Here is a 20,854-nt window from a genome sequence, read left to right as displayed (position 1 = left end):
CATGCAAAATTCAGAATCACGGGACTGTAGCAAAAGAAAACTTCACGAGGTATCGTGTGTGTGCGCGCGCATGGGCATGTGTGTGTGTTGGGGTGAGGTGGGGAGTCAGGGCAGCAGTAAGCCTTGGGTAACTGGAGGGCAGTGGTGAAGTAGTTATCCGGGGTTACAGTGAGATGAGGCAATCGAGGGAATGGAAGTTCACTGCCGGTGAATGGATTTGCCCTGCTTACCCCTTGGCTGTTGTTTTCCCTTCCTTCCTGCCTCTTGGCAGCACAGTCATGGCGGCTCTTGGGCTGTAGGATTGGACAGAGGCTAAACTAGGGCTCTCCTACCTTTCTCACCTCTAGATGCCACCTGTGGCATATATGCCGCCCTCACTAGCCTCAGTCTCTCCAGCCATGTGCCCAGGATGCTTTCTGTTTCTGCTCCAGTCCCCTACCTTCCTTCAGCTGGAAAGGCCTGTCTTTTCAAACTTTGCTTCTTCCCCAACACCTTCTGCCTCTGATACTCAATTCCTTTCCCCCACTCTCCTCATCTTTTAAAGCCTGGGTTTCTGAAAACAACATTTTTTTTTGAGAGAGACTGCAAAAGCACAGGGAAAATGGGGAGAGGGAGAATCCCAAGTAGGCTCCACACCCAGCGCAGAACCTGATGCAGGGCTCAAGCCCATGACCCCGAGACCATGACCTGAGCTGAAACCAAGAGTCAGATGCCCAACCAGCTGAGCCACCCAGGTGCCCCTGGAAAAAAAATCATTTTTATATCATCTTGGTTTTTAAGCTGTCCTCTAACTTTTCTACTAATCTTAACTTCATTTCACTTGCCCTTAAGATGTGTAGCCCCCTTTGTTCCACTTCTTCCCTGCATTTGCCCTCAGCATTCCTTCCATCTTCCATCCTCTTCTATGGGGCCTGCCCATACATATGGACCTGCTCTTCACTGCCCCGTCTTACTAACTTCAATTTGGAATGGGAGCACTGAAAATGGCACAGAAAACTTGGGAGTACATTTCCTAGAGCAGCACTGAATCCATCAACTGGGACCAGACCTGGGTCTAGCTGGACTACCTCCAGAAAACCCTCAGATGCCTCTTGGTCATAAGCATTATCATCCTTGATTTCCAGATGAGAAAATAACAGAGGCTCTAAGAGGTATAGGGACCTGCCCAAGGTGAATGGCAGAGCCAGGATTCCAACCTTGCATGTTTATCAGTACAATGTAATGGAAATTTGATGCAAATATGGGAGCTTCCATCTTTCTTGAAATCCCAGGGCTATGCGGTCAAAAGGAGATGACTCGCTTAGTTCATTAGGAGTTATCTCAGGGGCTATTTCGAAGGATGCCCCAATTGGACACCATCTTCTGTCATTTCCTAATGGTAAGAGTTTTATTGCCGGTCTCTCTAGTTTCCTTTTGGGTAGGACTGCACTCATCATGGGAGCAGTTTAATGAAGTGACAGCAATCCATTTAAAATGAGAAATTCATTTATTGCTTAAAGAACACAGACCAGAACACTTTAACAATACAGCAGACAAAAAATCCAAAAACAACCCACCCAGGGTTTTTAAGGGACTCTTCAGAGGCTTCACAGGCATCTGAATTTTCCTAACCTCTTCTGCAGGATGAAGAGGCTCAGAATAAGGATAATAGCCCAGAATTTCATCTCTGCTCTAACTATTCTCTTAGCTGGCAAATAATAACCAGACACAATTCTAAAAATGCAACAGAACAAAGATAGCAGCAAGAAATCATCCCTGAGCAGGAAAGCAGCATCTATTACCTTAACAGAGACAGTATACAACCTAGCATTAACTGCTGCGAGGTAGACACTTAATTCACTGTGGCAGGTCCTAGCCTTTGGTAGAAATGATTCATTCTATGTTTTACGAAATATTTAAAATTAACAGGGTAAGGGAACTGGAAACATATGCAAACCAGCTGGATGGCCTTCAGGCTAGACTATCTGTCTTTGGTAAGCATGGCTAAATCATTTGATGGCATCAACAGAACAAAAGCAATAGAAGCAATTCTCAAATTGATAAAGAGAAGCCAAGTTCCATATTGAGTTGGGTTTTTAGGTCTACTACTTTTTTATATTCTGTCCCTTTCTCCACAACCCTAAACTTCAAATTTGACTAGCAGACAAAGGTTCAGATAAACAAATACAAATGACTCAACATAAGGCAATGAAAGGGACAGAAACACATACAATTCATTCAGTCTTCAGCAGTCTAGAGAGTGAATCCAAGGTTCATGTGCCAGGCTGAAGGCTCTCTCACTTCAAAAAATATTTCAGTTGTTCCTGTAGGGAAATGAGCTGAAAGGAGAGGTGAAAAAACATGAAAAATTCACCTGAAATCTTAAGTTCCATTACTTGATCTAGAATTTACTTGTAGGAACCCAAAAGAACTACTGTAACTTTATGTTCATAAGGTTATCTTAGTCTTGCAATGTCCCAAAGAATGGTGCATGGTCGAAAATGCATGTACAATGCTGCATGCTGGGTTTCTTTCTTTCTTTTTTTTTTTTTTTTTGGTGCCAAACTTATAAAAGGAAGCTTTAAAGTTGAATATGTGTAAAAATGAAATATGCTTGCTGTTAAGACTTCGTGCTTCTGGAAAGAGTGTACAGAGGTATCACTGTAGCTTTATTCGAAGAGTCCAAAAATAAAGCAGCTGGGATAGCCTTTTGTCCCACTGAACATGCTGGCTCTTAAACTAAGTCTTAGCTGCTGCTTCTTGCCATGTTATGAGACACTTAGAAACTGAGCCAGGTATCTGACCAATAGGGAGCCTGATGATGTTCTACCTGTTTTGATTCTAATTCAGAAGTCCTGAGCAGTTTGTGGCATAGGATTTAATTTTTTTTCCCTTGAAATGGCAAAGTGACAGTAACATTAAGAAAGGTGTACTATCTTTGGGACAAAGATAGTTTCTGAGTATTACTCAGTTTAGGTCACTCCATACCAGTGTAGATTTTCATTCTGTGAAATGAAAGGAATGGAACATTACAAAATGATTCTATGCTGCACATCATCTACCAAATGGCTAGAATTGCTTCCTATGGTAGTTTAGAGGCTCTTTCAGCTCAGATGCTGACATGATTACAACCACTGACTGTTTCCGTTCTTTTCCCTTTGTAGGCTCTTTCTCTCGCCACCCCAGGTTCAGACTTCTTGCTAAACAGTCGCCCTGGCTAACTCATCTATCCCCACAACGTCAGTGATCATTTCTCTGCATGAGCCAGCCTCTACTCTCCCATTTTCAAAAGTGCTTTCAACACACCGCGCTTCCAGTTTAGCTCATCAACTTCTCCACCCTCCATCCCTCATAATTCCCTTCCTGGTGTCTTCTCTTAGCGGCATACCATTTTCCCTGTACTCAGGCTTTGGACTCCTCTGTGTTCTCCTTCTTGCCCTATAAATCCAATCAATTGTTAAGCTCTGATTCCTTCTATCACTTGGAGCTTCCTCTAATCTTTCTCCACTCTAATGTCATCTACTTGCTGCTGGCAGAGAAGTCTTCCTGAGTTACTCCCCAGGTAGAAAACTTTGATGGCTTATTACATCCTACACCGAAAGTCTCAACTCTAGCCTGTCCAGAGCACTCTGAGCCATTGTGCTTTCTATACAGAACACCCTCCTTTCCCTATATCCTTATTAAAACCCTACCACCTTTGAAGGCTCCAGCCAAACACCATTTCTCCATGGAGTCTCCCTAATCTCTATGGACAAAAGTGAGCCCTCATTCCTTTAAATTCCTGTCCCTTTCATGGATCTCTCCCCAGCTGGAGGCAGAGACTGGGTTGTAAGCATTTTGTAGCTCCCTGCAGAGCCTAGATTAAGGCAGGCACCCATCTACACTGACAAAACGAGCTAACATAAAGGACTATGAGTGAATCAAGTTTATGGCTACATTTCTGTGTTGAAAATAGCACTTCGATACTATTTACATGGATGAAAACAAAGATGTTTGGTGAGTGCTAAAGCAATTTGGCACTAATTTTTCACATGGTTGTTTATAAGCAGTGTTTGGTTAAGTGATCTGCTGAGGGGAAGGAAATATACGGAAGAATTCCCCTCGCCTTGCTGGTATGGGGAACGGGGATGAGGGATGCTGTCTCTACCTTAACAGCACCATGTTAAGCGCATCAACATATGACCTCAGTTCCTTTATAACTGTTATCCTCAATTTTTTAGGGCTTAAGTCAACATACATTTCCTGTACAGCTACTTGACCCTCACTCCCACATTACTCTCTTTTCTTTTCACTCTGATGACTCTCTTGGGGCTTTATTTATTTATTTAAAAGATTTTATTTATTATTTGACAGAGAGAGATACAGCGAGAGAGGAAACACAAGCAGGGGGAGTGGGAGAGAGAGAAGCAGGCTTCCCGCTGAACAGGGAGCCCGATGCAGGGCTCAATCCCAGGACCCTGGGATCATGACCTGAGCCAAAGGCAGATGCTTAACGACTGAACCATCCAGGTTCCCCTTTCTTGTGGTTTTAAATACAGTTGTTCAAGTTAGAAGTCTGGCATGCACCCTTAACACTTCCTTCAACACCCACTAATTGACCCAACTCCCATCAACTCTATTTTTAAAATACATTCTCTCATATATGAATTTTTGCGACAACATTATTCATGATAGCTAAAAAGGGGAAACCACCCAAATGTCCATCGATGGATGAATGGATAAACAAAACATGGCATGTATGGTATGGACACACACACACACACACACACACACACACACACCATGGAATATTGGAATATTATCCACCCACAAAATGGAATAAACTACTGATACATGCCACAGCATGGATTAAATTTGAAAGCCTTATGCTAAGTGAAAGAAGCAGATACAAAAGACCACATATTATTTCCTTTTAGATAAAATAAGCAGAAAGTACTTCCATGGTTGCCTAGGTTTGGCAGGTGGGAAGAATCCAGAAGAAATGGAGAGTGACTGCTAATGAGTATAGGTTTCTTTCTGGGGTGATGAAAGTTGTCATTACCTCTTATGAAACCGCCACACAACCTCCTAAAGTGGCCTCCCTGCTTCAACTCCTGCCCCCCTATAATCCATTATCCCAATAATAATCAGAGTGATCTTTTAAAAAATTTGAATTAAATGTGACCCTCCTATTGCTTCTTGGCCTTTTGGCTAGGATCAAGTGTAAATGTGACCATCCCACTCAAAACTCTTCATGGGTTTCCCACTGCACTTAATATGAAAACCCATCCTCCTTCCTGTGGCCTGCAAGGGACCATACGCTATGGCCTCTGCCTACTTCTGCAACCTTATGTTAAGTCACTCTCTTCCTTGGTTTAAACACTCCAGAAGTCCTCCAAGAGGCCAAGTTCTTAACCAATGTGGGACCTGGCATATTCCCATGTGGGACCCACCCAAGAGGCTCTCCAGTCCCTCTTCACCTGGACTTATCCTATAGGTCAAAGAGGAAATATTGCTTCCTCAGAAAGGCCAATCATTTTAATTTAATTCTGTTTAAAGCACTACTCTTTTTATTCAAATATCACCATGGATTTTTTTTTCTCCTTCACAGCATTTCTTCACAATTTGTACTTTTAGATTTGTATGCTAATTTTTTCACTACCAGTCTTCCATGTTAGACAGTCATCTCCACGAGGACAAGAAGTGTCGTATTCAACACTGTTTGTACATCTTATGCTTTTCACTTAACAGGCATTTGATATCTATTGAATGAGTGAATTTTCACAAAAACCTTGCTCCAGCCTGCTACCTCTCATTTAGAAGATTTGGCCATTACTACTCCTGTGACAGGAACAGCCAGAAATGACACTGGGGGTAGGGTGGGGGAGTCTTTGTAGCAAATGTTTCCTCGTTGATTGGAAAACACACCCACCTGCTCATTTTTTTGCATTTCCTGTAATGTAAGCTGCTCCAGCACAGACTGTAAATGATTCTGGAAAACAAAATGCATAAATGATGAATGCTGAGTCTCAAGGGAAAAGAGAACCAAGTGACACAAAGAGTTTGGCAAATAATTTGATAAGAAAACTGTCAGTTATAACAAAAGAATACTCTCTTTAAAGGATTTAGAGTAAAAAAAAAAACTGTACCCCCTAACTACAAAGCCATCTGATTTGCTTTTATAACCCTACCCACAGTACTTTTTTTTCTTGCCATAAAATAAATGGTTAGAATGCCTTCATGTTAACTTTTTCTAGTTTTAGCACAAATCTTTTTACTATGGTGAACTATTTAAAAAGCTGGCTTGGAATTTGATGCTGACTCATTGACTTCCCTGCACTAGGACAGAATATTACTATTCCTAGCTAGTACTTCATACAACATCATAATAATGCCATACAGCTGTATCTTCCAAAGCATGTCCACATGTATCATCTCACTTGGTTATTCTAAAGGACAACACTCTAAATAGGTATAGTTCTATGTCACACCGCTCCATTTTGATGACCACAGCTCTCCAGAAAATGAAATCTGGCAAGGAATTTTCCAGATGCTTCAGAATTTCCCTCACTATAAAAAAGATGCAAACAAGGCCTAAACATATATTTTCCTTTGGTTGAAATGTGTATTAACAAAAATAAAGCAAGATATTTATTCTTGTTCAGGCATGCATCATAACATTTAAATATGAATTTAGTTAATTTTCTTTCACTGCAATGAATACATTTTGGTACAAACAATGTGATTCAATCTATGTCTTATACTTATTGTGGTCCCTGGCAAGTTACTTAACCTCTTTGGATTTTCAATTCCTTATCTATAAAATAGGACTAGTGACAGTGCCTGTGTTTCAGGAATGTGAGGATGAAATGAGATGATACATGGAAAATAGTTATGCCTTTCACATGACAGCTGTTCAGTATTGGTAATTACTATCTTAAGTTTCCTGGTCTCCTCCCAAAACTGCTTATGCGAGATGATCAAAACTACTCAGGTAAAAGGAATACGGTTATATTCTCTTAGGGGTTTTGAGGAGGTTGATTAGGTATGCAAATGAATAAGAATGCTGCATAGAGACAACATGAATAGAAACACAATGGGTTTTCAAAAGTAAGATATCAAGATATCTTTATCCCAGCCAACAGGAATTTACCTTGAGCGCCAGGTTTTCCACTTTCATTATGAGATTCCTCTGTCTTTGTGCTTTGCATCGAATCTCTTGGAGCTTTTTCTCCATGTAATGAATCTGCTTCTGAATATCCATAACTAACAGAGATAGACAGAAATTTTAACTAAACATAGCCTAAACTAGTGGACCAAGATCAAAATCAACTAAAACTCCACTACATATCTCAGCAATAACTTCTCAAACCTAGCCTTGCATCTAACATGTATTTATAGTCCATCTTCAGCACTGCTGCCCACTCTGTCCCACCCCTTTGGTTTTTCTTCTTTAACTTACCTATTGAACTGGCTCCTTCCTTTGCCTCATACTGGCCAGATGCAAAGAACTTGGCCTGTAGCTCCCTTTCCAGATCCTCTTCATAATAATCTTCATCCTCTTCCTCAATTTTGTACTCATCATCATAGTCATCCTCTTCATCCTCATCCTCCTCATCCTCTTCCTCATCCTCCTTATTGTCGTCATCCTCGTCGTCGTCGTCGTCGTCATCATCATCATCGTCATCATCATCATCATCATCATCACTGCTAGAATCACTGAACACCTCCCGAAGCATACCATATCCTACTGGTTTTAAGGAAGAGGAAGATGAAAGTGTATGAATCTTCAAATGACTCCCAGTCTAACTGTAATTATATTCCCTCCCCTCAAATTCACCAGACAACCAAAGACTTTAATAATTTTATCAAAGGAAGATTATTCCCTTCCTAGAACAATGATGGGAAATGCAAAACACTAACATTCTTTCATGTATTCAATGATCAAGGCATTTAGAATACCAGGGATGGATGGGAGATTAGAACACCGAACTAAGGGTGCCTGGGTGGCTCAGTGGGTTAAGCCTCTGCCTTCGGCTCAGGTCATGATCCCAGGGTCCTGGGATGGAACCCACATTGGGTTCTCTGCTCAGCAGGGAGCCTGCTTCCCCCTCTCTCTCTACCTGCCTCTCTGCCTACTTGTGATCTCTGTCAAATAAATAAATAAAATCTTAAAAAAAAAAGAACACCAATCTAAAACCCCTAAAGTGCTGAGGGACCAATAAGAGGAAGAAAGGAAAAAGCCTCCTTTTTCTGTGATTGGCCTGTTAGTCTCTGGAAACTGTCCTTTCACACAGCAACAACTGTCCTCTCCGAAGTTCTTGTTTTGCCTTTATAAACATACCTGATGAGATATGATCCTGCTTATAGTCACTCATTCCTGGGGATAGTGCAAAGCCTTGGATAGAGCCCTGACTCTCTATTTCCTTGGTTTCACCTTCAGCAATGACTTCCCATCCTGAAAGTTGGATCAGTTAGGGAACAAGCAGAAAGAAAGAAGTAGGCACAATTGAAAGGGAAGAGGCTCTCTGGCTGAAACTGCTATTTAATTTAGTCCAACTTCAGGCCATTTGTATCTGTATTCCTAGTATGAAGAAGTACCTTATACTGAGTTACACAAGTAAATACATTTCTATCACATGAATTTACTGTTCCTAGCTAGGAAGTAACATTTCCAAAACCTTAAGTTCTACACATTAAAATGTGCACACAAATACCAGAAATAAGGGTTTGTAAGCAAGTGCATATGGGGTGGAAGAGACTACACAGAAAAGATTTAGTATAAAAGGATACGAGCACTGACAGCTTCAGCATCTGAACACAAGAGTCTTTTCACTTCCTTTTCCACATCAGGAGATTCAATGTACTGAACCAAAGTGGGGGATGGGGGGATACCAGTAAGGTCGTTTAACACCCTGTGTTTTGCAGGAATGCTCTTTTCCTACATACAAATGAATTCAAATAATTAGGCTTCTTTAATATGCATGCAATCAAATTTCAACATTAAATCATGCTATTTACAAAGGAATCCTTGACTAGGATCTAGGTTTTTGTATAGTAAGCTTATCCACCCCCCCAAAAAAATTACTTGAAACATTTAACTTTTTCAATCTGCAACTCTGTGTTAAAGACCTCTCTCAGAAGCACAACCCTTAGGTCTCATTTATTAACTATTTTCTCTGACACATATTAGCAAAGAACTACAATTCCTTATTTGTTATTTAGAAGTGATTTGGTCTAGAGATCCAAATTCCCAGAGTTCACTTCTCCACATCTTTATTATTAAAGATCTTCCTATAAAAACTGGGTCTTAGCTACATGTTCTCCCTTAAATCCAATTTTAGACAATTATCTCCACAGCAACCAATTCATCATGCCACAAATAGAAATTAGAACTTTGAAAGGGAAGAAGCAATTGCAAACAACTGCTGGTAAAAGTGAACCCTGGCTTCCAAGAAATGGGTTTTAAAGTAAGTACCAAAACAAAAAAAAAAACAGATTAGAATACACAGTCACTAGTAAAATTTTATCTTTTCCTCTAGGAGTTATCACACATTAAACAATGAATCCATTTTTAAGTGAATCAAATTCAGTCTCTGTGCATGGCAGTAGAAGTTAGAGATGAGAAGTCTGGCTTAAAAGTAACCTTTATGATTTCTTTGATTTGCTTGAAAGTAATAAGCAATGAAATAAAACACACTAAGGGTAAACAATAAAGTTATATTATGATTGTTCTACCTCAGGAAAGCTGATTTCTTCAATTTGTTTGAAATCGGTGAGCTACGAAATAAAACACAATAAACAATGAAGTTATATTATGATTGTTCTACTTCACTAAAGCTTAAAAAATTCTAAAATAATTAACTTAGTTTTACATTCATTTAGTAGGCACTCAAAAAATGCTGTTGACTGATAGTAGAAAAGCCAAGGCAACTGTGTTCATAGACTAAGATATTCAACTCAATAAAGTTGTCAATTCTCCCCAAATTGATCTATATATAGGGTTAATGCAATTCCTACAAAAATTCCAACAAAATTTTCTGTGGACCCAGAAAACGTTTTCTAAACTTCAAACATACTCTAAAATTTATGTGGAAAGGTAAAGGCTCTGGAATGGCTAAAACAATCTTGACAATGAAAAATAAAGAACAATCTTCTTGACCTCAAGACTTACATAGCTACACTGTGATATCAGTAGAAGGATCAACATACAGATCAATGGAACAGAATAGGGAACCCAGAAACAGACACATACAAATATGCTCAAGGGATTCTGATATGTTATAAAAGCAATACAGTGGAAGAAGGATAGACTTTTTAACAAATGGTGCAGGAGCAACTGAACATGCAAGATGCAAGAAAAAAAAATGAACATTGAACTAGGGGTGTCTGGGTGGCTCAGCCGGGTAAGCACCTGCCTTCAGCTCAGGTCATGATCTAGGGCTCCTGCTCAGTGGGGAGTCTGCTTCTCTCTCTCTCTCTGTCCCTCCCCCCTACTCGTTTTCTCAAACTCTCTCACTTGCTACCTCTCTCAAATAAATTATTAAAAAGTCTTCAAAAATTAGGTCAAAAATGGATTGCAGGCTTAAATGTAAAATGTAAAACTTTAGAAAAGAGAAAATAGGAGAACATCTTCAGGATCTGGGCTAGGCAAAGAGTACTTAAACTTGACACAAAGGGACGATCCTTAAAAGGAAAAATTAATACTTTGGACTCAACCAAACAAAAAACTTTTGCTCTTTGAAAGACCCTGTGGGTAAGATGAAGAGACAAACTACAGAATAGGAGAACATATTTTCAAATTTCTACATATCTGACAAAATGCTAGTATGTGGAATATTAAAAGAACTTTTAAAACTCAATAATAAAAATCCATTTAGAAAATGGGTAAAAGACATGAACAATCATTTCACTGAAGTGAAATATATGGGTGGCAAAAAAACATATGAGAAGGTGTCTGACACCATTAGCCATCAGAGAAATGCAAATTCATAGCACAATGAGATCACTACACATCTATCAGAATGGCTAAAATAAAAAATAGTGACAAACACCTAATTCTGGTTAGACTGTAGAGTAACTGGATCACAAGTATACTGCTGGTGGGAATGTACAATGTTAAAGCCACTTTGGAAACCATATGGTAGTTTCTTAGAAAACTAAACATTCAAGGGGCATCTGGGTAGCTCAGTCGGTTAAGCATCTGACTCTTGGTTTCGGCTCAGGTTGTGATCTCATACGTTGGGGGATTGAGTCCAGCATCAGGCTCCACACTCAGTGAGGAGCATGCTTGAGTCTCTCCCTCTCCCTCTGCTCCTCTCCTCTCCACCCGCATGTGTTCTCTCTCTCTAATCAATAACTCTTGAAAAAAAAAAAAAAAAAGATTCTCCCTCTCCCTCTGCCCCTCCCCCTTCTGAAAACAAAACAAAACAAAACATTCAAGTACCATAGGACCCAGCGACTGCACTCTTGGGCATTTATTCCAAGGATACCAATACTTAGGTTCACACGAAAACCTGCTTGCGGCTTTATTTAGAATAGTAAAAAACTGAAAACAACGCAGATGTCTGCCAATGAGTGAATAGTTTAACAAGCTGTGGTACAACCATACGATGGAATACTACTCAGCAATGACAGGAACGAACTATTGATACACGCAACGACTTGCATGGATCTTAATGGAGTAATGTTTAGTGTGGGGGAAAGCTGGTATTAAATGTTACTCATTGTATGAGTCCATCTATATGACATTCTGAAAATGACTACATTAAAGAGATGGAAAACATAACCGTGATTGCCAGGGGTTAGAGACTGAGGGAGTAGGGCAGGAGGGAGATGAGTGTGACTATAAAAGGGCGATGGGGCACCTAGGTGGCTCAGTTGGTTGAGAGTGTGACTCTTGGTTTCAGCTCAGGTTGTGATCTCAGGGTCATGAGATCAAGCCCTGCATCCGGCTCCACATTCAGTGGGGAGTCTGCTTGAAGATTCTCTCCCTCTGCCTCTTCTCCCATTCATTCATTCTCTCTAAAATAAGTAAATAAATCTTTAAATTTTTTTTAAGGGGAAAGATGAGGGATCCTTGTGGTAATGGAACTGCATAGTATTTTGACTTGTAGGCGGATATTTGATCATATACATGGGATAAAACTGCACAGAACTAAACACACACACACGTACAGGTAAAACTGGAGAAATCTGAATAAGATTGGTGAATCATATAATATCAATTTCCTGTTTGTGATAATTTACTGTAGTTTTGCAAAGAGTTACAATGATGAAAACTGGATAAAGAACACAGGGTATCTCTCTTTTATTTCTTTCACCTGCATGTGAACCTACAATTATTTCAAAATTTAAAGTTAATTGAAAAAAGAAAAACCTGGGGCACCTAGGTGGCTCAAGTGGGCTAAAGCCTCTGCCTTCAGGGGCGCCTGGGTGGCTTCGGCTCGGGTCATGATCCCAGGGTTCTGGGATTGAGCCCCACATCGGGCTCTCTGCTCAGTGGGGAGCCTGCTTCCCCCTCTCTCTCTCTGTCTGCCTCTCTGTCTACTTGTGATTTCTCTCTGTCAAGTAAATAAATAAAATCTTTTTAAAAATATATATAAAATCTTAAAAAAAAAAAAAGAAAAAAGAAAAAGCCAAGCCACAATAATCCTGTAGCTTGTCCAAGGTTCTCCAAGTCTGAGGTAAGGTTAGGAATATAACAACAGGTCTCAATTCTCAGTTCTTTAAAACTAGATCCTGCAACTGAAAACTGAAAGCATTAGCAGGAGTTTCAAATTCATGGCACATCCAGATCCCTAAACGATCGGGTCTGGTTTTTGTGCACTATAGAATCACAGTTGATACCACACAGTGCCTGGCATTTATCTCACAGTAAAACTTTATTGAACCTATAAAGGAATGAACAAATTAATCCCCAACTGACTGTGTCCCTTTCCTCCCCACTCATAATCCTCTTCCAATGCACCCAGTAGACACAGAAGTAGCATGCAACTAACCTTTTTTGTTGTTTTGCGGAACCTTTTCTTTCTGACATTCTTAAGTGGTGGAGTAACTAAAATAAATTCAACATGGTGAAATGTATATAGGACTGTAGTCACACATCTATCTGAATTTGATAAAGAGAAAGGTCATGCTATAAGCTACTGGCTCATGATATGACCTGTTCCTTTAAGAGTATCTAGATGCCTCACAAACCAAACACCTAAGTGTGGTAACAGGTCCCTGGCTCACAAGTAATTAGGATTCAGCAGATAAATGTAGTCATCCAGAATGAGCAAGGGGATAGTGACTTACTGCCATGCTTCCAGACATATTTTTTCTGTCTCTCTTTTTCATTTTTCCTGATTACTTTAAGATCAGTAGAGGTAACTGGTTCTTCTGGAGAAGAGTGGAGATCACCATCAGCAGTGCACACAAGCATCTACATTTAACAAAGATAAAGAAGTTGACTATGGCCCCAAATCTTGTGTTAGTTATTAATTGTGATCATTTTTACTACCAGAAATCCGGGTGCATAGAAATAAGGAGAATGTTACTTGGCAATTCCAGAAAACCAAGTATTAATATACACCCATATTCATTCTCTCTGTCTCCACAGCTTTGTATATAGATTCTGGGTTTTGTTTTTGTTTTTATTTGTTTGTTTTAGCTCAAAGGCTTACCACTGCAGAGAAAATATGTTCCAAACAAATAAATTTTAGCAGTTTGATTTAGAAGACAAACAAGAAATCAACAGTTAAGATAATGAAAAAGAACAAACATAAATCTACAGATTTCACAGCATCTTGCTTTAGCAGAAAGTTCAGAAGATCCCAGACCCTCATTTTTTTTTCAGATGAAAATCATTATAAATGGCAAACATAAACCTTTATTAGCTAAAAGCTATCTGGATAAAATTAAGTAGTCAAAAATTATGGATCAAACACCAAACACCATGACATTGTATTTCTGTGCAATTGAGCTGGAATTAGAAACGATAAGCAGCCATTCACCAAGTGGGAAGAAGAACTGAAAGAAAGAGAAAAGTAGGGAGAAAGGGATTCCTTGAAGGATGTAAGAGCTAGTAGATGAGGAAAACTCATCCATACCTGAGAAATATCTGCTGTTTTATAAAAAGTTTTTTTATCAAGAGTTTTCAGACTTCCAATAACACATGGCAAATCAACCACCTTTGCAGCTAGTGAGACATCTTCTACATCAACAACTGCATGACGTCCATCAGCTGAAGAGAGGTAGGAAAAATTAAAGTTGACATCTTCCCAATGCATTCTTAAGCTTCCTAGAGTTTCAGTAATGAAGACTTACGTGGGACAGACTAGGCTTTCAGCAAAACCTACTATCATCATGCTAGAATTGCATATATAATTAGTAACTTCCCAGAGCAAAGAAGGCAGGGTAGATGTTTATGCTACTTGATCAAAAATAGGTAAGTTTTTTTTTTCCTAATCCTTGTGAACTAAATGCGGATGAAGTGGTAAGTGTTCTCAGTCTCCTCCTGAAAGGCAAACTCCATTCAAACCCATTCATTTTGACACTATTAGAAGCACTTGGTTATGTCATCACACATGGGTATTTTCAAAGGGTCAAGTGAAGGAAGGGTTGATCCCAGAATGGTCCTAGTAAACCTGAAGTTATAATCTCTAGTTACCTTCACAAAGATATTATCCTACACAATATCCATATATAGTAGGAATACATATATTCAAATGTTGACAACCCTGATTCCTGCACAGATGTTTCAAACATGAATGTCCTTTAACACAAGAAGATTCAAGTGAAATCTTCTAATAGTAAGTGAAAAAGAAAAATGCAGAATGATGTAGGATAGATTCTTTTTGTGTCTTTATTTCTTTAACTTTAGGGGTGCCTGGGTGGCTCAGTCATTAAGCATTTGCCTTTGGCTCAGGTCATGATCCCAGGATCCTGGGATCAAGCTCTGCATGAGGCTCCCTGTCCAGCAGAAGACCCTACTTCTCCCTCTTGGACTCACCCTGCCTGTGTTCCCTCTCTCTCTGTCTCGCTCTGTCAAATAAATTAAATCTTTAAAAAATAAATAAAGTAACTTTAAAGATACAGATGATTTAAATGTTTGTTTTGTGCATAAAAATTTTGTCTGTAAGGAACTACAAGGAGAAACAATTATTATTAGTGATCTTTGGCATTAACATTGGGGCATTGCAAGGGAGAGGTTCACTTTATTTTTTGAACTCTTCTGTTTTATATGAATTTTCTAACCATGAACTTGTATTACCTGTTTAAAAATGTTAATAAGGACTACCTGAGTGATGGTATTATAGACCATTTAAATAGTCTATAATTTTTTACTTTTAAAAAACTCTTTTACTTTTACTTTTTTTTACTTTTATAATACTTTTAAATACTTTTAAATACTTCTCTGTATTTAAAACACCTAGTAAATATTTAACACAGAGAAAGATATGTGATTTTTATAAACAAAGAACAGTATTCATTTGTCATTCCCCTGGACAGTCAGAAATCACAAAGCCTATATGTAGGAGACAAACAGCAGTATATAAATCTCATAGTTGGCCCCCATGTTTTTCCTTATATACACTATAATGATTACCTCAAATTACATAATTTCTACTTCCTTTCCTCAATAAGAAGCTATGAAAGTGACCTAAGGCTTCTTAAGACTTCTTAGAATCTATCAAGACAGAGGCCATATTCTGCTCTTTGTCATATCCTTAGTATCTAGTATAGTGTCTGGCACATAGCAATCTCCGAATAAATTATTGTTCAATGTATGGCAAATGGATATTAACTACTTACAAGATAAGTCAATTTTGAGTTTATTCTTCATGGCAACACTTCTAGAATGTAGTATCTTCCTGACAGCAGATGCATGTTCCTAAAAAGAAGGGAGGTTGAACAATCAGAAGGATGAATAGTCTGCTTGGCAACTAATGGAGATGTGTCACAGACAGTGCTCCCCTAAATAAAACCTTAAACCTCCCAAATGTTAAGAACAATGCCATGCACCATGGCATACCGTGCACTGTGTAAGGAAAGTTAGGATGAGGCTGACTCTAGTCTCAGTGTTGTTTCTTAGCAGCTACAGTTCTTCTAGCTCTACATTCCCACCCTGCAGCTGTAGTTGCTAAGCAAAGGCTTAAGCTTCAGTTTACTGGGTGTATTAGGTAGACCTAACTGGGAAAATACCTTTCTGAAACCTGTCTTTAATATAGCTTGCTTAGACTAAATACTACTTTAATGCAGATATTAAAGGGAGAAGAGACTCTAACACAATGTTAAGATGAGCTTCAACAGCCTGGCATGCTGATGAATTTGAGGAAATAGTGATGGTCCCCCTCACTGCCCCTTTGGAGGTGACAGAAAGGATTTAAAAAGTCTTATCTCTGCTGTCCAGTGAACAGGCTGTTAGCACCTCTGGTAAGTGACTGAATCCCTCACTGTCACAGCCGTTTGCCAGGAAATCAGCCCACGTGATAGGCAGCATGTACAGGATGAAAGATATTCTGCTAAAAGAGTACACACTAGATAGGACTGTTGAATAGAACGTGATTCCTGGGAGACAAATGTTCTTAGTTTTTATAGCATACCTTAAATAGAAATGCCACAGAATCCAAGCAGAGCTAATACATATGCGCTGAAGATATTTGTCTGAGATAAAAGGGTTTCTTACCAGAGGCAGACGCAATATAAACTGGTTCTCAAGTTCGTGAGGAGGTTCATCCTGGCTTTTACTCATCTCTTTGTTTTTGAGTTCATGAAAGCAAAAACAAAATCGACAGAAAGTGACCAAAAACTCGTCTTGCTCGCTCTGCTGACCACTTCTGGTAGCACTGGTTACATTATACAAGATCTTGCCCATAACCCTCACTGGAATGATGTGTGCACAGCTCTGAAGTATCTTACTTGACATAACTTGATTATTTCTAAAAGGCACTTCATCTCCCCTTCAATATATGCAGACTTTCCAAGGAAAGCCCAAATTACACGATAACAAATGAAGTAATAGTTGTTATGAAACATGATTTTGTCTTCTTAATGATATCCTTAGTCTGTTACGTAAAAGACCATCAACTCAGTGGTGGCTACTGAAGCAAATTACATGTCTCCACAGGGAAGAGGGCCAACCAAAGGCCAAAATCAACCAAAACCATGGGCGGAAATGTTCTATGATGAACGGCATAATTTTTAACATTTCATTCACTTTAACGGATTGGTAGAAATTAAGCCCATTGGAGAACAGATAGCTTTTACAACTCTAAAGTCAGCATCAACAGCTCTGAGCTATCTTGGAAAAAAGTTAGGAGTCCAGTACTTATGGCTAGGCCATCTATATGAGTACACTTAAGTCCATGGAATAGACACTTTCTTGAGGCTAATATGAAAGATCAGAAAACCCAATTAACCAATTCATTAGTAACATTTACTATGTACATTCTATATGCCAGGTACTTCACTGTATTAGGTCTATCATTTCATTTAATCATCACAACCACCACTTACTTGAAATACCCCTAAAAGTTATTTAAAGGAATCCTAAAATGGATCCCTTTATTAAAAAAAAAAAAATAACCTCCTGTAAAGTACATAATCTCATCACCATTCATCTTTATTTTTAATTTAACTTTCCATCTATTTGGGATATATCTGTAAGTGGCTTTCATGCTGGGTTTTAGGGCTCTAAGGACTTCTAAGGAAATTTTTCTCAAAAGGTGGAAAGAAAGCAATATACATATGTGAAACCTGACAAGGTCTTCCTATGCTCTAAGGACATTAACCTATACACCAAGTTATAAAATCTTACACCTTAAGAGTAAAATCTCCAGTTAAGCGCACCTCCTAATACTCTGTAAACCATTTGAATCTCACTTAAAAGCATTGGAACCATTTTTTAAAACACATGCAAGTGAGCCTAAGACCGTATTATGGTCTTAACCAGTCCTTCAGAAACGACTTCAGAAACTACCAGAAAGGCATTAACCAGTCCTTCAGAAACTGACTTCAGAAACTACCAAAAAGGCATAGAAAGCAAGAGATGTCAGCAGTGGAAAAGGAGACACCCAAAATGAGAGAGAGATTATTTGCCATAGTCAATTCTTCTTTTCCTACTTATATAAAGATATATATATATATATATATATATACATACACACACATATATGTATGTATGTGTGTGTGTATGTATGTATACACACAGATACAGAAACAATGTGAACATAAGGAAAAAATTAATTAAAATAAATTAAATAAAATTCTTGGAGCTGGGCACATTGCCTAACAGAATGAAAAGCAGCAAATACCAGGTTGGGGGCAGAAATACAGATTATTTGGGGGCGCCTGAGTGGCTCATCGGGTTAAGCCTCTGCCTTAGGCTCAGGTCATGATCCCAGGGTCCTCGGATAGAGCCCTGCATCGAGCTCTCTGCTCAGTGGGGAGCCTGCTTCCTCCTCTCTCTCTGCCTGCCTCTCTGCCTACTTGTGATCTCTCTCTCTGTCAAATAAATAAATAAAAATTTAAAAAAATTAAAAAAAAAAAGAAATACAGATTATTTGAAGAACTAGCTGCTAAGCAAGATTTTATCAGATCAGAAGTAACTTTTGCATTTTTCAGAACTAAGACTAGGGCATTTTGTTCATTTCAATGCCTTTCAGCAACTCCTCTCTTAAGAAATAAAGAATGTAAGAATCAAAACCATTTCAGGGGCGCCTGGGTGGCTCAGTCGTTAGGCGCCTGCCTTTGGCTTGGGTCATGATCCCAGAATCCTGGGATCGAGCCCCATGCCGGGCTCCCAGCTCTGCTAAAAGCCTGTTTCATCCTCTCCTAGTCCCCCTGCTTGTGTTCCCTCTCTCACTGTGTCTCTCTCTGTCGAATACATAAATCTTAAAAAAAACAAAACAAAAAAGCCAAAACTATTTCAGAGAAGGTGGACAACCCTAGCTGAAATGACTTTTAAATAGTTGTAAAATTTGTTACCTTTTACCTTCATTTACGCAACGAACCGGGTGTATCGTATTTAAGAAAAGGCATCCATTTTTTTTTTCAGACTAGCACTCTGATAAGTAATTAAACTAACAGCAGCGCTCTCCACCATTCACTCCCAGCTCCATCTCGTTTCAGCGCAATCAGAATTGGAATTAGAATTACGCAGCACAAGTCAGCACAAGCCTAAATGAGTATTTTCTCAAGTTCACAGCCTCTGGCAGCAGTTTGAAACCAATGACCACTCCATCCTTATCTCAGGGGCACTCAGCTTCCAAGGAAGAGTCCAGATCCTAGGTTCTGATCCAATTTCCCTGGAAAACCTCCCGCGGGGCCCAGGGTCCCCAGCCTTCGCGCCTCGCCGTCCAGGCGGGTTGGGGAGGGAAGTGCGGCGCGCGGGAGCTAGGCGCTGACCCTACGCGGGAACCCTCTGACGGCCGCAACTCACCCGGTGCTCTGCCGACTCGCGCCAGGACGTGAAAGGCAGCGCAGGGGGAGCCAGCCTCTATTCTCTGGGTGGGGTTGGGGGGCGGGTTCCGGCGAGGGCATTAGTGGGCTCACGGGCAGCGGGCATGGAGGCGGGCTGCGGACCGACCGCGCGACAAGTAGGAGACGCGCGCACCGCCCTTCCCAGCCTAGCCACGCCTCCTGGCCAGGGCCGACTGGACCCGCGGGTGGCCTCCAGTTCACGCGCGTGCCTGGGCAAGGAGGCTTGAAAGGCGCTGAGCGTGGCGGGGACCTTGCTGAGCAAAGCTTCCAAACAAATTCATTTTACGAGGGGGCGACCTTCGGGGCGGCCGGGGCAGTCTTAGCAGTACACTGTGGTATTTGTAAAGGGGGCGGTTCATTCGGTTGCTCCTCAAAGCCGTTAGGTTGGACCAGTTTGTTCCTCGGTGAGACGACCTCGCCTGGTGACAAATACGTCGCCGTGCAAAACCGTTAAATAACTAGAATCCGCGCCCAAACTACTCTAACATAATTAGCTGTTCTCTTCTCCTCAAGAGAGTCACCTTTGTACCTCTTTCAGACTGGGATACAAGCAACACAGCTTATTTATCCTAAAGGGAGTCTCCGTTCAAATAAACTTCTAGCAGTTTTCTCCCAAAAAATAACCTTAGCCTGTGAGGGGAAAAAAAAAAAAAATTAGGCCACTTACCTTTCCCTTCTGGTAAGTTTTCCTGAGGCGCTGTGGCGCCAGCCTGGGTGCCGCTATCAGCATCAGCTTTGGTGACGTGGTCGGCAGCAGTTTGGGTGACTTGGTAGCTGGCATTTTCGGCGCCCGGGTAGCCAACGGTTTCCTCCTCGTTGTCGACAGAAATTTGGGGATCTTTTGAGCCGGTTGCTTCCGATGTTGAAACTGTTGGTGTTGAATCATTTTCTAACAGATCTGGAGGCTGTCCCTCAGGGTGCTCCATGGTCTACTCCTTGAGGTTGTAAAATGGCTTCCTTTTTAGTCATGTGACCTTGAAGGTTCCAGAACTTTCATAACATGATGTCAAAGGTATCCTCCTTAAAGACATAGGGATAATATAAAGAGACATTGCTGATGCCCGTTAAAGATGATAGCGATGTAATCTCTACTTCCTAATACATATCTAAACTTAATCGGATAAACATTTTGGGAGGACTGATTATTGTACAGTCATTTCTTCTGGGTAAGATTTTCACTCAGTGAAGGCAAATTATCAGAGTTTCAGACCTAGACAAAATTGTTTTGATCCCTTTTGGAATCCCTCCATATATTGATCTTTATATCGAGGGTTGAAATACAAAATAGACCAATGAAACTCATTTTTCATGTAGTGTAGTATATTCTTGAAGGCATTTATATCACAAAATAGTTCTTTAATAGGTCAAAGGAAGGGGACGCCTGGGTGGTTCAACAGGGTAGACAATTACCTCAGGTCATGATCCTGGC

The 20,854-nt window shown here is 40.1% G+C and overlaps 1 protein-coding gene across 4 annotated transcripts; it reads right to left on the bottom strand.

The window, feature by feature from the left end:
* Positions 1-1,522: 1,522 nt before the first annotated feature.
* Positions 1,523-20,351, bottom strand: TAF7L (TATA-box binding protein associated factor 7 like; the record flags this gene model as incomplete). Of its 4 annotated transcripts, none has more annotated exons than XM_082716800.1 (13): positions 1,523-2,318; positions 5,891-5,950; positions 7,112-7,224; positions 7,421-7,708; positions 8,303-8,416; positions 8,752-8,899; positions 9,697-9,738; positions 12,960-13,015; positions 13,258-13,384; positions 14,052-14,185; positions 15,757-15,835; positions 16,631-16,698; positions 20,093-20,351. In XM_082716800.1, 13 exons carry the CDS (start codon positions 20,349-20,351, stop codon positions 2,277-2,279), a joined length of 1,530 nt encoding a protein of 509 aa, XP_082572926.1. In that variant the 3' UTR covers positions 1,523-2,276. The 4 variants fall into 4 exon arrangements, with proteins under 4 accessions (XP_082572926.1, XP_082572927.1, XP_082572929.1 ...); XM_082716801.1 differs by having other exon boundaries at positions 7,421-7,705; XM_082716803.1 differs by lacking the exon at positions 20,093-20,351 and adding an exon at positions 19,385-19,513.
* Between the last annotated feature and the right edge of the window lie 503 nt (positions 20,352-20,854).

The sequence above is a fragment of the Mustela nivalis genome (assembly GCF_964662115.1).
Source record: "Mustela nivalis genome assembly, chromosome: X".
Classification (NCBI taxonomy): domain Eukaryota; kingdom Metazoa; phylum Chordata; class Mammalia; order Carnivora; family Mustelidae; genus Mustela; species Mustela nivalis.
This window is presented reverse-complemented; position numbering and strand designations above follow the sequence as displayed.